Source organism: Equus przewalskii, chromosome 19, assembly GCF_037783145.1.
Source record: "Equus przewalskii isolate Varuska chromosome 19, EquPr2, whole genome shotgun sequence".
Classification (NCBI taxonomy): Eukaryota; Metazoa; Chordata; class Mammalia; order Perissodactyla; family Equidae; genus Equus; species Equus przewalskii.
In genome coordinates, this window is record NC_091849.1 from 34,098,072 (window position 1) to 34,112,553 (window position 14,482).

General features: G+C 50.4%; 1 protein-coding gene across 20 annotated transcripts; it reads left to right on the plus strand.

The window, feature by feature from the left end:
* Positions 1 to 1,199: 1,199 nt before the first annotated feature.
* KIFC1 (kinesin family member C1) lies at positions 1,200 to 13,941 on the plus strand. 20 transcript variants are annotated; one of them, XM_070584376.1, is made up of 11 exons: positions 1,200 to 1,469; positions 7,042 to 7,179; positions 7,284 to 7,383; positions 7,921 to 7,974; positions 8,094 to 8,147; positions 8,349 to 8,749; positions 9,405 to 10,184; positions 10,764 to 11,054; positions 11,155 to 11,228; positions 11,371 to 11,446; positions 13,753 to 13,941. In XM_070584376.1, exons 2-11 carry the CDS (start codon positions 7,153 to 7,155, stop codon positions 13,795 to 13,797), a joined length of 1,902 nt encoding a protein of 633 aa, XP_070440477.1. In that variant the 5' UTR covers positions 1,200 to 1,469; positions 7,042 to 7,152; the 3' UTR covers positions 13,798 to 13,941. The 20 variants fall into 20 exon arrangements, with proteins under 20 accessions (XP_070440477.1, XP_070440478.1, XP_070440486.1 ...); XM_070584377.1 differs by having other exon boundaries at positions 1,303 to 1,469; positions 8,352 to 8,749; XM_070584383.1 differs by having other exon boundaries at positions 1,395 to 1,469; positions 8,094 to 8,171.
* The last annotated feature ends 541 nt before the right edge of the window (positions 13,942 to 14,482 follow it).

Here is a 14,482-nt window from a genome sequence, read left to right on the forward strand (position 1 = left end):
GTGTGCTGTAGGATTTTTGAAGATATCGTTTATCAGGTTGGGAGTTTTTTTCTTTAATATCAATAGATGTTGAATATTTTGGGGTAGTTTTTCTGCATCAATTGAGATGAATCTTTTTTTCCCCTTTGATGTACTAACGGGTCCATATTTCTCCTAGTCTAATGTTTGTTTTTTTAACTGATAAACGGACGTTGCTTCTCAGTTTCTCATCCCAATTCTCCCTCTTTACCCACCCATTAAGTGTTGGTCTTCTCCGGTTTCCCCCTTCACTCCTCTTCTCCTGCTCCTCTTTTCAAGCTCCTGCTTTTTGTAGGTTTCCTAAGACAGCACAGGTTCGGGGATGACGACAGGGTTTTCAGACACCATAAGCGTCTCCCCACAGTCTGTTCCCAGCCACGAGCAGGTCTGAATCCAAGTTAAAGCACTGGATTATAAAATAGGTGGCTTGAGTTCCAATCCTGTCAATCTCCAATTACGTACCAAGACAGATCCCTTGGTCCCCTACCTTTTAGTCTCATAAATAAAATGCCTGTCCTGCCTACCCCCAGGATTGGTAGGAAACTCAGATGAATAAACGTAGTAGAACCACTTTGTAAATTTTTCACATGTAAGGAGTTGTTTTTGTTACTAGGATTGTTAGCGGTAGTGTGGGATGACAAGAGAGAGCTTGGATTTTGAAGCTAATGGAATCTAGACCCACTCCCAATCAGCAGTGTAACCTTGTACTTGTTACTTAACCTTTCTAAACTTGTCTCCATCTTCCTTGCAGATAAAATATGCAAAGCACTTGACACATAGTAAGAGCTCAGTAAATTTAGCGATTATTAAAGGGGATCATGCATGTGCATTTAGTCTGAAAAGCATAAAATACTCCATAAATGGAAGCACTAAATCCTCTGTGGGTTCGAGGCTCTGAAAGCCCTAAGCCAGCTCCCCAGCAGCAGTGACAGCGCCCAGGTACAAGGGAGGTACAACGAGGCAGAAGACTGCAGAGAAAAAGCCTCCTGCCCTGAGCCTCGAATCCCCACAGTGGGGGGTTCCATGGAGCGCTGAACTGTACCCAACGTCCCTAAGTTTCGTGACAAACGGCAAAAAGAGCAGGGAATGGGCAGACGCAACCACCCTCCCGCCCGCGTGGGGGCTCCAGCTCCCACTTCCGGGACCACTTCCACTCGGCAGGGGGTCGCCGCGCGCGAGCCGCAGTCAAGTCGATCCAATCGCGGCTAAGCAGTGCGCTCTCTACCGAAGTCACGAGGGGGCGCTCGTCCCACCCCGCGTCGGGCCCGGCCCTCGTTTGCGCACGCGCGCTGCCTTTCCTCCGGCGTCCCCGCCCCCCCACCAGTTACGCTCGGGCGGCGTGTTTGAGGCATTTTCTGACGTCGTGCGCGGCGGCCGGGAGCAGAGCGGAAGTTGAGCGCGACTCCTGCTAGCGGCGGGGTGCCGGAGGGAGGAAAAGTGGAGCCGGAAGTGTAAGTAACCGGCCTGCCGCCCGGGCTCGGGAGAGGCAGGCAGGGGACGGCGCCGGCCGGGCGGGGTGTGGCCTCGGGAGGCGGAGGGCGCTGCGATTGGCCCTCGGCTGTGGCGACGGCGACGATTGGCTCCTGCGTGCGGAGCGAGGCGAGCAGAGTGGCGGCCGTTGGAATTCAAAAGTGGCGGGTGTGGCGCGGGGCTGGAGGGCACAGGAGCCCGGAGCGCGCGTGCTGTGCGTCGCGAGCAGGCGGGAGAACGCGGGTCCCCGCAGCCCCGGCGCCCTGTCCTCCTCTACTGCGCTCCCTTGGCGCGTGTGGCACGGAGCTGGACATGGAGCCGCAGGTGAGTAGGGGCCGGCGCGGGTCCCCTGCCCCCGGGAGCGGGGACGACGGCTGGCCGTCCAGATGCTGACAGTCCCCGGCTTCCGGCCAGCCTTGGTCCTGCTGGTCCGTGCCCCCCGCGCGGTGGGAAGAGGGGAGGCAGGGATAGTGGAGACGGCAGGGAGCAGCCCCAGGAGGTCGGAGGGCATCTCTGCCTGCCAGCCCCCAGCTTCAGGGAGTCCCTGATGCCCTTCCTCGCGTTCGTGTCTCCAGGATTTCCCATTTGGCATTCTCAGGCTTGTCTGACACGTTCTCGTCTCTCCCTTCCAACCCGCGATTGCAGTGTGTGATTGAGACGGGGGAGTTCGGAGATGACTCCGCCTCTGGGGAAATGGTGTCTGAGCCAAATCCCGGCTGATGTCCTGTCGTCTCTTCTCTCCTTATTGCTGCCGCTTCAGGATATAGGAAGGGGGGAGAGGGAATGGTAATCTCAATTGAAGGATCTCTCATTTTCTCTCCTTCCCCAGGTTTTGCAGAGATCTCTGCCCAGTGAGACTGGTTGACTTAGTTTCTTCTCTTATCGGTGCCCTGCTGCACCCCACAACCATCTGCAGCCTCCCCTCTCCATTGGATAGAGATGTGTGTGTGTGACAGTGAGAGTGTATTGACTTCGGGTGCCAGAAAGGGCTCCTGCCTGAATCCTCTGTTTACTAGTGTTTCACATTAAGATTTACTGAAAGTCAAGTTTCAACCTGAAGAGATATTCATTGTATCCTGACAGCCAAAGAGCACAGCAGTGTAATGTAATAGGGGAAAAGAGTAGAAGCCTTCTCATATTTATTCATCGAATATTTAGTAAGCACCTAGTATGTACCAGGCACAATTGTAAATACGGCAATGAAGAAGACAGAGATCCCTGCTATCATGGAGCTGCCATTCTATGGGGAGACAGACAATATGTAATAAATAAATTATATAACTCTATTAGAAGGTGGTAAGTCCTATGGAGAAAAGGAAAAATTCAAGTAGATTAAGAGGGAGGGAGGAGGGCAGGATAGAGTGTTAGATAGAGTGGTTTCAGTAAGCTCCCTTAAGGTGAGAGTCGAATAAAGACTTGAAGGAGGTGAGGGAGATAGGCAAGTGGCTACTGAGGGAAGAGCATTCCAGGCAGAGGGAATCTGCTAGAGAAGTCCCTAAAGAGATGTATAGCAAAGCTGGAACAGAGCGAGCAAGGGGGAAAGATGGAGGAAGGGAAGTCAGATAATGGAGAGTGAGGTTGTTGATCCCACTGCTTCTTGTAGGGACGGTTGCGAGGACTTTGACTTTGAGTGAGGTGGGGAATCATTGGATGGTTTTAAGCAAAGAGACAAGATCTGTCTTACATTTAAGAGGATCACTAGCTGCTGCATTGAGATTAGATTGTAGGGGGGCAAGGATAGATACAAGAACTGTTAGGAATGAGGTGGGGTTTCTCAACTTTCATGCTATTGACGTTTTATTGTGGCGGGCTGTCCTGTACTTTGTCCAATGTTTAGCAGCATTCTTGGTTTCTACCCACTGGATACCAGTAGCAACCCCCACCTAATCATGACAATCAAAATGTCACTAGACATTGTCAGATGTAAAATCGTCCCCAGTTGAGAACCAGTGGAATATGATAATCTAGATGAGAGAAGATGGTGACTTGGATCAGGGTAGTAGCAGTGCAAGTAGTAACATGTGGTCAGATTTGAAGATAGAGTCAGCCACACTTTGCTGACATTAGGTGCGGTATGTAAGAGGACCAGAGGACCCTGGGTGTTTTGGCTTGAGCAACCGAAAGATGGAGTTCTGTCAACTGAGATGGAGAAAGCTGCAAGAGGAGCGAGTTTGAAAGGGGGTTGGAAATCAGGAGGTCAATTTGGATGCATTAAGTCTGACATGTTTATTAGACTTCCACGTGGAGAGACGTTGAGAAGGCAGTTCCATATACACTGAGGAGCTGGGTCTGGGCTGGAGATATAAATTTCGGAGTTGTCAGAATATGGATGGTTTTTAAAGCCATGGGAATGGACTGGAGTGTGGATAGAGAGTAGAAAGACCACCAGTAAAGTTTGGAGAGATGACGAGGATCTACCAGTGAGGTAGGAAAACCAAGAGAGGATGGTCTCTTGGAAGCTAAATGAAGAAAGTGTATTAAGGAAGTGGGAGCGATCAGTGCTGCTGATGAGTCAGGAAACATGAAGATGAAGAATTGACTTAACAACACAGGGTTACATGTGACCTTGAGAGCAGTTTTGGTGGGATGGTGGGAGAGAAAGCCTGATTGGGAAGGGTTTAGGAGAGAAATTGGACACAGTGAATACTATATAGACACACTTTGGAGGAGTTTTGCTGCAAAGGACAGCAAAGAAAAAGGGTAGTAGCTGGTAGAGAAAGCAGAGTCAAGAAACTCTTTTTAGGTTGGAAGAAATAATAGCACGTGTTGTGTACTGACTGGAATGATCCAGTAGAGAGTGAAAGTCGATTGTGCAGAGGAGGGAAGGAAGCATGCCCCAGCGCTGTTCCTGAGGAGGTGAGGGGGTGGGGTTTGATGCACGCCTGGAGGGGTTGCCTTAGAGCAGGGCCTCATCTCTGCTCTGGGAAGTGGGGATAGGCGGGGTTGGATGAATGTCTGGTTCTCTAGAAGGTTGAGTGCGGATGTGTATTGTGGAAAGTTGGAGTCGTTGTGTCTAGCTTTATAGATGGGAGAGGAATGCGTACGTACTCTTTGGAGTTGTCCTGAATGAACAAACTTTTGAACACATTTTCTGAACCCACACAAATTCTAGGGAGGTAGGTCTTTAGTGTGGTAGTGTAGAGAGAATGAAGAGCGTGGGTTAGAAAAAAAAAATCCAGTGTTGGACCTTGGAACACTTAAAGAAAAATTTGGTTTTCCTATCACATTTGATTAAACGAAATTAAAATAAGCATTCCTTGTGCACATTTCTGCAGGTGACAGGAAAAACATACCACCTTCTTTTTCTTTTTCATTTTTATTTGTATAGAAATCAATGGTTTGGATGTATTACAGTTTAAATATTAAGTATTATGTAAGTATTCCCCCACTCTGGTCCTCTTCATTCTGGCCTTCGGTGAGATGGATTTCTCCTTAGCCCTCAAACTCTTAGAACAGTCCCTTCAACTTGAGTTCCGTGAGAGGTAAGCTCTAATGCCCTAAGGCATCCTTTGTGTCAACAATTAACTGCTCTCTTAGGCACCTAGAATAGTAAGAGTTTATACATTCTCGGGAGAATTGAGAAAATGGATCATTTTCTGTAGAGCTTAATTCTCCTGTGGTACCCCAGTTTGGAGAGGCTGCCGTCGAAAGTAAGCTCTGGGAAGGCAGGGGCTCTGTGCTCCTTACTGTCACCCCAGCACCTAGCACGTCTGGTACAGAGCAGTCTTTCAACAAATCTTAGTGCAAGGAGTCCTTGTCGAATGGAGGAATGAGGGAATGATGCAGTCTCTCTGCCCATGACACCCTTCATCTTCTACTTCCGTTCATTTTCACCTTAGAGTTCATGTTTTCAGTACAGATCTAGTCATATTACTCTCCTGACTAAAAATCATCAGGGTCCCTCTTGCCCTTAGTCAATTGCAGACTCGTTGTCATGGGATAGTGAGCGCCACAATCTTTTCCCTTCTGCTTCTGTTCTCATCTCCCCACTTTCCATGCACATCCCTGTGTTCAGCTGAATAGAACAGTTTGTCATTCCTTACCTGCATCCCTCCTTACTTTCTTCCTGGAATGCTCTTCCTCAGCTCAAGCCAATCAAGCCAGCGCTTTTTCATCCTCAACCTTGGCATCAAAGTACCTTTTAGAAGTGTTCTCGGACACTCTCCCCATCTAAACTAGATGCCCACCCCCTCCTCTGGACTCCGTTTGTGATAGCACTCGCTAAAGTTTTAATCATCTCTTTAAATGCTTCTCTTCCTCACTGTCCCATGAGCATCCTGAGGGCAGGGACTACATCTGTTATTCCAGAACTCAGATCGTTTCCTGGCACACACAGGCACTTAGTAAATATTGAATGAATGCACTAAACTGAAGGCAGAGAGAGACTGGCCTAGGAGTTAAAAGTTGCCTGCAGTGAAAGTCAGAAGCTGATCTATCCATGGTGCTTTCCTGATGATGGCATAGGAGTAGGGTGACCAGTCGTCCCGGTTTGCATAGGAATGACTGGTTTTTGCACTGAAAGTCCTGTATCCCAAGAAACCCCCGAGTCCTGGGCAAACCAGAATGGTTGGTCACCCTGTGTGGGAGTAACTGTGGGGTGGGCGTAATCCCAAGACACTGAATTGGGCTGCTTAGAGGAGGGGATTTCTCTTTCTTTCCCACTGCCGCCACCTCATACCTGTACTTTGGTCGTCTCCAAACTGGTCAAGCTACTTCCTGGTTGTCCCCATGCAAGTCTGTCTGCTTACAACTCATTATTATTCTTTATAACAGGCTCTTTTGTGTATTTTTCACATGCCTGATCAGAAACTGTATCTGGCTCTCCAGGGAGCCAGTATGCCGGGCTAAAGCCTAAACTCTTCCCTAGCTTGGCATCAAAGACCTACGAGGCAGTGTGCTCTAATGGTTAAAACCATGGCCTCCAGAACCAGACTGTCTAGATTCTAACCCTGCTCTGCCTCTTACTCGCTGATGACCTTAGACAAGCTGTTTTACCTTTCAGTGCCTTCTTTCCCTCATCTGCAAAATCAGACTAATAATAGCACCTCCTTAGTGGGCTGCTGTGAGGATTGAGTAAGTCGATACAGACAAAGCATTTAAAACAGTTCCTAATCCATGTTACCTGCTCCTCCCACAGTCTCCCACAGTCTTCAGCCTTATCTATCTTCCACTCTCTCCCTTATTTATGATTCTCAGCTGTAGCTAAAAGGTCCTATTGGTTTCCCAGCCACACCATGTGCATGTTTGAGGTTTTGCCTTCTAAGGGGTGTCCATCTCTCTGCTTGTTTAGGTACTGCTCTTAAGGTTAGCTGAAGTCCAATGTCCAGCCAGCTTTTCCCTTAGAGATTGCTCCCACTTTTGCATTACGTCCCACTTTTCTTCACGCTTTTTGGCTGGCACATAATCTGTGAGCTCCAGTTTGTGGCACAAGAGGTACTCAGTTAAAGCTTGTTGGTGGTGATGTTGAGAATCAGGCCAGGAAGCCAAAAAAGGGAGTTCTTAGGACATGTGGGCTCTAGGGTGTTTTCTTAAGGGTCTCTCTTTTCCCAGCAGAGGTCACCCTTGTTGGAAGTGAAGGGGAACATAGAGGTGAAGAGACCCCTGGTCAAGGCCCCTTCCCGGCTGCCTCTCCCAGGAAGCAGATTTAAGAGGGGGCCTGACCAGATGGAGGATGCCTTGGAGCCTGAGAAGGTGAGCTGGGTTTGGAAGGCTGTACATGTACCTGAGTGTGTGTGTGAGAGAGTGTAAACCAATCAGGGAGAGTAACTGTGGACCCCATCCTTGTCTTTCCCCAGAAAAGGACACGAGGCCTGGGCACAGCACCCAAAATTGCCACATCCCGCCCCAGAGCACCAGCCCTCACCACAGTGCCACAGACACAAGGCCAGACCGCAGGTGGGCTCTAGGGGTGGCCAGAGGCCAAGGACACGGAAGTCCAGTGCTCTTGAGCTCAGTTATTTCTTTTATTTCAATTTTAGCTTATTTTGAATAGGTAATAAGTTTCACTTGTTTCCAAATTCCAACAGCATAAAGGTTGTTATACAGTGAGAAGTCTCCCTCCTACCCTGTCCCCTGCCACCAAGTTCCCTCCGCAGGGGCAGCTGTGTGTCCTTCTAGGGCTGTTCTGTGGGTACTCAAGCAAATGTGGACATGTTCCTCGACATTCTTTTATACAAATGGTAGCACACTTTATACCTGATTCTGCCCCCGTGCTCTTTTTTGCTTACCTTAGTCCAACTTGTTTCTTGGCATGTTGAGTAATTTCTGGTCCTCAGAAGGGTATCTTTAGGAGCTGGCCAGACTTAGGGGAAGAGGGAAGTTATCTTATTTCTGATCCTTAGAAAAAGCAACTCCTCTGCCCCTGGCCAGCCAGAGTACAGGACAACCTGAGAGTGATCGCTCTACCTTTTCCCCTCTCCCATCTCCTAACAGCACCAAAAGTTCCCAAGAAGACAGGACCCCGATGTTCCACAGCTATTGCCACAGGTAATAGCGCGTAAGAGCTGGGGCCGAGAAGGGATTTGGGGGCATATGTTAAGGGAGAATGATGGAGTTGGAAGGACACTGGTGCTGTAATTCCTTATGTCGATTCCCCAATCCCATAGTGTTGAAGAATCAGAAGCCAGGCCCTGCTGCTGTTCCTGCCCAGAAGCCTGGCAGTAGGTGACAAACATAATCATTGGGTGAGAGGCTGGGATAGGGAAGAGGAGGGGGTGAGTACCAGAAAAATCCAATTGGTCTCTTCCCTGTCTGGAGGGGAAGGAGATGTAGCATCAGGTGTGGAGGCCCTAAAGGCTAGGAGGGAGGAGAGACAGAGAGCCCAGACTTCCTGACCTTTATCGTTTCTGTGCCCATCTTAGCAGCAGCTGCTCCTCCCATGCTGGGGGGGAAGAAACCCAGCAAACGTCCGGCCTGGGACTTAAAGGGTCAGTTATGTGACCTAACCGCAGAGCTGAAATGCTACCGTGAGAGGACTCAGACGCTGGACCAGGAGAACCAACAGCTGCGGGACCAGCTCAGGGAGGCCCAGCAGCAGGCCACAGTCCTGGGGGCAGAGCGCAGGACACTGGAAGGGGAGTTGGCCAGGGTACAGGCCCAGGCTGAGCAGGGCCAACAGGAGCTGGGGAACCTGAGTGCCCGTGTCCTGGAGCTGGAAGAGCGGCTGGGCACGCAGGAGAGCTTGGTACAAGAGCTCCAGAAAGAGCAGTTGGGATTGCAGGAGGAGCGGAGGGGACTGGCTACCCGGCTGGAGGAGCAGGAGGTAAAGGCCAGCTTCTCCCCAGATGCTGACCCTCCTTTCCAGGTTACCCTGAAGTCGCTTTGGGCTTAGAATCCCTGACCACCTCTCTTCCACAGTACCCTTCTGTCCTCTACCCTTCTCCAGCCCAGCCCGCTCCTGACTCTCTCTTGCTTTCTGCCCCACTTCTCCCTCTCCTTGACTCTGTTTTCAGAGCTCCCCCTGGATCTGTGTCTGCCCTTCTCCTCTCTGCCCTTCTTTCTTTCTCGAATAAAAATCCCCATGCATTCTCTCTCCCTCTTCTCACATCCGTTTGACTCCTTGGTGTGCACCAACTAGATTGAATTACTTACAGTCTCTCAAATGGCTCAGTTCTCTCTGCAGAGCATTTTGCATATGTGCTTCCTTCTTTGTGGAGCGTTCCTTCTGTACTCCGTCCTCCCTTGCTTTACGCCTAGAATTATGGGTGTCAGCCTAGATATCATCTTCCTTCTGCCCCTTCTGGATATTCCCATAGCACTCTCTATTCTAGCACCATGATTCCTATTTTCTTATCTCTTTCTTTACCAGGCTGTAAAGTCCCTGGGGGCAGGGACTGCCCCAACTCCTGCCCCCACGCTATCATGACTTATTCTTCTTGGTTGCATCTCACCCTTTGTGTGTCTTCTGTTCTGGGCAGAGGAGGCTGCAGACATCAGAAGCAGCTCTGTCAGGCAGTCAAGCGGAGGTGGCATCTCTACGTCAGGAAACTGTGGCCCAGGCAGCCTTACTGGCTGAGCGAGGAGAACGTCTCCATGGGCTAGAGATGGAGCGTCGACGACTACACAACCAGCTCCAGGAACTCAAAGGCAACATCCGAGTATTCTGCCGGGTCCGCCCTGTCCTTCCAGGGGAGCCTACCCCATCCCCTGGCTTCCTCCTGTTTCCCTCCGGCCCTGGTGGGCCCTCTGACCTTCCAACCCGTCTCAGCCTCTCCCGGTCTGATGAGCGGCGTGGGACCCTGAGTGGGGCACCAGCCCCCCCTACCCGCCATGACTTCTCCTTTGACCGGGTGTTCCCACCAGGGAGTGGACAAGACGAAGTGTTTGAGGAGATTGCCATGCTTGTCCAGTCAGCCTTGGATGGCTACCCAGTATGCATCTTTGCCTACGGCCAGACAGGCAGCGGCAAGACTTTCACAATGGAGGGTGGGCCTGGGGGAGACCCCCAGGTGGAGGGGCTGATCCCTCGGGCCCTGCGGCACCTCTTCTCCATCGCTCAGGAGCTGGGTGGCCAGGGCTGGACCTACAGCTTTGTGGCAAGCTACGTAGAGATCTACAATGAGACTGTCCGAGACCTGCTGGCCACCGGGACACGGAAGGGCCAGGGGGGTGAGTGCGAGATTCGCCGGGCAGGGCCAGGGAGCGAGGAGCTTACTGTCACCAATGCCCGATATGTTCCTGTCTCCTGTGAGAAAGAGGTAAGCACTGATGGGCATTGGGATTGGAAAATGGGGGAAGTGGGCAGGGTGACACAAGATGGAGTTGGATGGAGAAGGGAACATGAGAAAGTTGAAGGATGAAGGAAGGGTGAGGTGTGAGGATAGATTGCCACATTCTGTTTTGGCTGGTGGGCTGTAAGGTAGATCTTCCTTAATAGAACCAGGGAGTGGAGAGGAGCGTTGCATCTGCTGGAGGGGGCGTGGCGCTGGCCCTTTGCCCATTGCATCTCAGGTTTCATTTCCTACTACTCTCCTTGCCCAATTCACTCCAGCCATTCCGGCCTCCTGGCTGTTCCTCAGCCTGCCATCCACACTCTCGGCCGTCCCTGGCCATCCTGTCTAAAATTGCAACCCTCACCCGCTCTTTATTTTTCTGTTTTATTTTACTCCTTAGTACTCTGAGACATACTGTGCATTTTACTAATTTATTTTATCTCTTCACTGGCTAGAAAGAAAGATCCAAGCGGGCAGGTGCTGACTCTTGTTCATTGCCGTACTTGACATTGCTGTGTACTGACTTCTTGCCTTCCTTTGCCCCTTGCTGCTCCCCATCCCCAGGTGGAGGCCCTGCTCCATCTGGCCCGCCAGAACCGGGCTGTAGCCCGCACAGCCCAGAACGAGCGGTCATCACGCAGTCACAGTGTGTTCCAGCTGCAGATCTCTGGGGAGCATGCTGCACGAGGCCTGCAGTGCGGGGCCCCCCTCAGTCTTGTGGACCTGGCCGGGAGCGAGCGGCTAGACCCTGGCTTAGCCCTTGGCCCTGGCGAGCGGGAACGCCTTCGGGAAACACAGGCCATTAATAGCAGCCTGTCCACCCTGGGGCTGGTCATCATGGCCTTGAGCAACAAGGTGGGAATGGGGTGGGGGCAGGTGGGACCTGGGGATAGGTTGAGGCTGGCCATGCTGAACTCTGTCCTATCCTAATCATCTGTCCCCGTCAATTCTCTAGGAGTCCCACGTGCCTTACCGGAACAGCAAGCTCACCTACCTGCTGCAGAACTCTCTGGGCGGCAGCGCTAAGATGTGAGCGATGGGGCAGGTGGAAGGCGTCAGGTGGAAACTGTGATGTCGGGGTCAGGGTGGGAAACAGAAAACAGTGGAGACCTGGTCCAGGCTCCACCCAGCCACTGATGCTGGAGTTTGGCCCCCTTTCCTCTCTCCACAGGCTCATGTTTGTGAACATTTCCCCGCTAGAAGAGAATGTCTCCGAGTCCCTCAACTCCCTTCGCTTTGCCTCCAAGGTGCGGTTACCTCCAAGCCCGGGCCGTGTCAGGACCCCTGGGTGCCTGTGGGCTTCTCCATCCCAACCCCTTCTGTCCTTTAGGCTAGGGAGCACATTCATCTAGAAAGGATTTATATTTGCCAGGCATCTGGGGCATTACTCACTTGGATCCATTTTTTACCTATTGGCTTTGGGGGTTTTTAATTAAGTTTTTAAAAATAGGTAGTTAAAAGGTCAAAACTAATAGAAAGCTAAACACAACAAATGAAGTTTTACCATCACCCCTATCCACCCCATCCTCCCTTCCTGTCCTAGGAGATGTAGTCATTTCTATCATTTATCATTTTACTTATCCTTCCAGTGTTTCTTTTTGCAAATACAAGCAATATGCACGTGCTCATTCCTCTCCTCATATAAAAGACATCTCTCATCCTCTGTCTCTCATACATATGTGGTTTTGATTCACAAGACAGCCCCAGGCTTACTCCTCAACAGCACACAGACATCATCCCATTATTTTTACTTCTGCCTAGGACTCCACTGTGTGGTTGCACCAAAGTTTATCTACAGTTCCCTCTCCTGGACACTGGGATTGTTTCCACCATTTTTCTATTACAGACAAGGCCACATTGGCTAATCTTGTACACATGTCATTTTGTATTTCTTTAGTCGCATCTAACTAGGGAGAGATTCCTTGAAATGGGATTGCTGATCAAAGGAGACTTAGAGGTTTTTCAGACCATTCCAAACAGTGTGAATTCAGCCTTCAAACCACACGAGGGTTAGCCGTGGCCATCGCCATGAATTTTCTAGGAGACTTATGCTCCCTCCACTAGAGTTAAGTCAGAAAGTTCTTTAGTGTCTGCCTCCGGAGGGTGATTTTTTCCTCTGGTTACCCATCTTCCTGAGGGGATAGCCCTGCGATAGCCCTGGCTTTGTCCAGGTCTCTGCCGGTGAGCCCTGCTGCTCCTGGGCTTCAGCCCCGGTGGCTGCCGTGGAAACAGCCACCTCCGCACCCTGCCCTCGGCTTCTACTTTGAGCAGGATTTCTCTTGCTGTCTTGCAAGTTCAGTTAAAGTTATATCAACATCATTAACACCCAACAACTTGAACTCTTTCATATCCTCTAATACCCGGTTTACGTTCAATTTCACTTGATTGTCTTAGAAATGTCTTTTATATGTTAGGTTTGTTCCAATTAGGATTTAAGCAAGGGCCGCCCATTTCATTTGGTTGAAATTGTCTCTACGAGAAACTTAAATGTATAAAAACCCCACCCCTTTTATGGCATTTATTTGTTGAAGAAATAGGGTCATTTACCCTATAAAATATACCACCTTCTGGATTTCAGTTGGTTGCTTCCTCTATTATCCCTAATTTTTATTATCTGGTAGTTAGATTTGGGGGCTTGATTAGAGCTGAGTCAGGTTCAAATTTTTTGGCAAGAAAACTTAGATGGTGCAATGCACTTTCTATTGCATCATATCAGGAGGCACCTAAGAGCTGGTTGTTCTAGTTTTAATGATATAAAAATTGATCATTGGATTTGGGTGTTGTCAGTCTGATCTGTCCATTTTAAAACTCCCTGTTGACTTTTTCACCTAGTGATTTTATCAAACAATGATCATACCTAGATCTGTTATTTTACCAGGGAGTTTTAAAATGGTGATTTTCAAATTGTTCTACATTTATTAGTCATGATTTTTTTTGTAAAGAACTTCCCCTTGCCATCTATTTGGTTATTCTGAAATTCAGTCCCTATAGGAAAGGCAGGAGAAATGCTGGATTCTTTATCAATTTTCAGTATTATAAGTTTATATCCTGGCAACTTCCAAAAAGGTAACCAGTGAATTTTTATCTGGGGGGATCATTTTACAGATGCCTGTGTATTTGATAGATATCCTTTGCAGTAGTTGTTCTTTCTGACTCTCAAATTGTCACATCTTTGGCCAGTGGGAGCGCCTTCAAGTTGGCTCCTGTCTCCTTTAGAGAGGTCCCCAGTAATCTTTATTCTAGATTCTTCTTGTACATTTCCTGCCTTGGACTTGGAACCATTCATTTTCCAAAGAGCCTTCTTTCCTCCTCTCTGCTTCTGCGGGGCTTCCATCCCTTCTCAGGCCTTTTCACCTCTTCCAGACCCTGTATGCCTAGTGGGCACAGGAGAACTCACCATAGCTGAGGCCAGCCTGAACCTCCTTCCAGAGCCCTTATTTCAGTATTCTCTGAGGGCAGCCCTAATCGTGGGGGTTGGGAGGAGATCTTGGGAAAACTATTCTGTTGGTTACTCTAAAAACTTTTTTATTCTGTCTAAATCTCCTGCCCACAGGTGAACCAGTGTGTGATTGGCACTGCCCAGGCCAACAGGAAATGAAGACAGATCCAGATCCTCTGTGCAGGGGGGAGGGGGGCGGCTGAGGGATGCTTTATTGGGAGGGGTTGCTGTGTTACCTGGGCTTATCAAATGAAGTTTTTTGTTGTTTTTTAAAAAATAAAGATTGTATTAGCTGTTGCCCAAGAAGGGAGATATTTTTCATATCTGTAAAGATGGGGACTGTGAGTCTGTCCGGGTCGGCCAAGCATTTGTGTGTTTCGCAGGGCGAGGGCTTTGGCTTGTCTCCCGGACGGGCCGTCCCCTGGCGCCTGGGTGGCCTTCAGCTCCCCTACCCTCCCCGTCGTCCGTATCCAGGAGGTGTGCGCACTAGCCATCCACAGCCCTCCAGTCACTGGTTGTGCGTCCCCCTTGCCCCGGCCACCCCCGCCCCGGGCAGGCACGCTGCTTCGGCGAGGGTGGGAAGCGGGGCACCCAGGCCCAGGGGCGGGGCCCGCGCGCGCGCTGTCCCACAAACCGCTGGCTCTCTTCTCCCGCCCTTTCCCTGCCTTCCCGTTCGAACCGCCAGGGCCGGCCCCGCCCGCTGCCCATTGGCTGGCTCTGGGTGGCGTCACCGCCTCGGTAGTAACCTCGGGGCCTGTGCCCCCGCCCTGGAAGCGCGGGGCGGGACGCAGCCCGCCGACTCCCTCGCGCCAACCGCCAACGGCCGCCGCCCCATGAGGGCGGG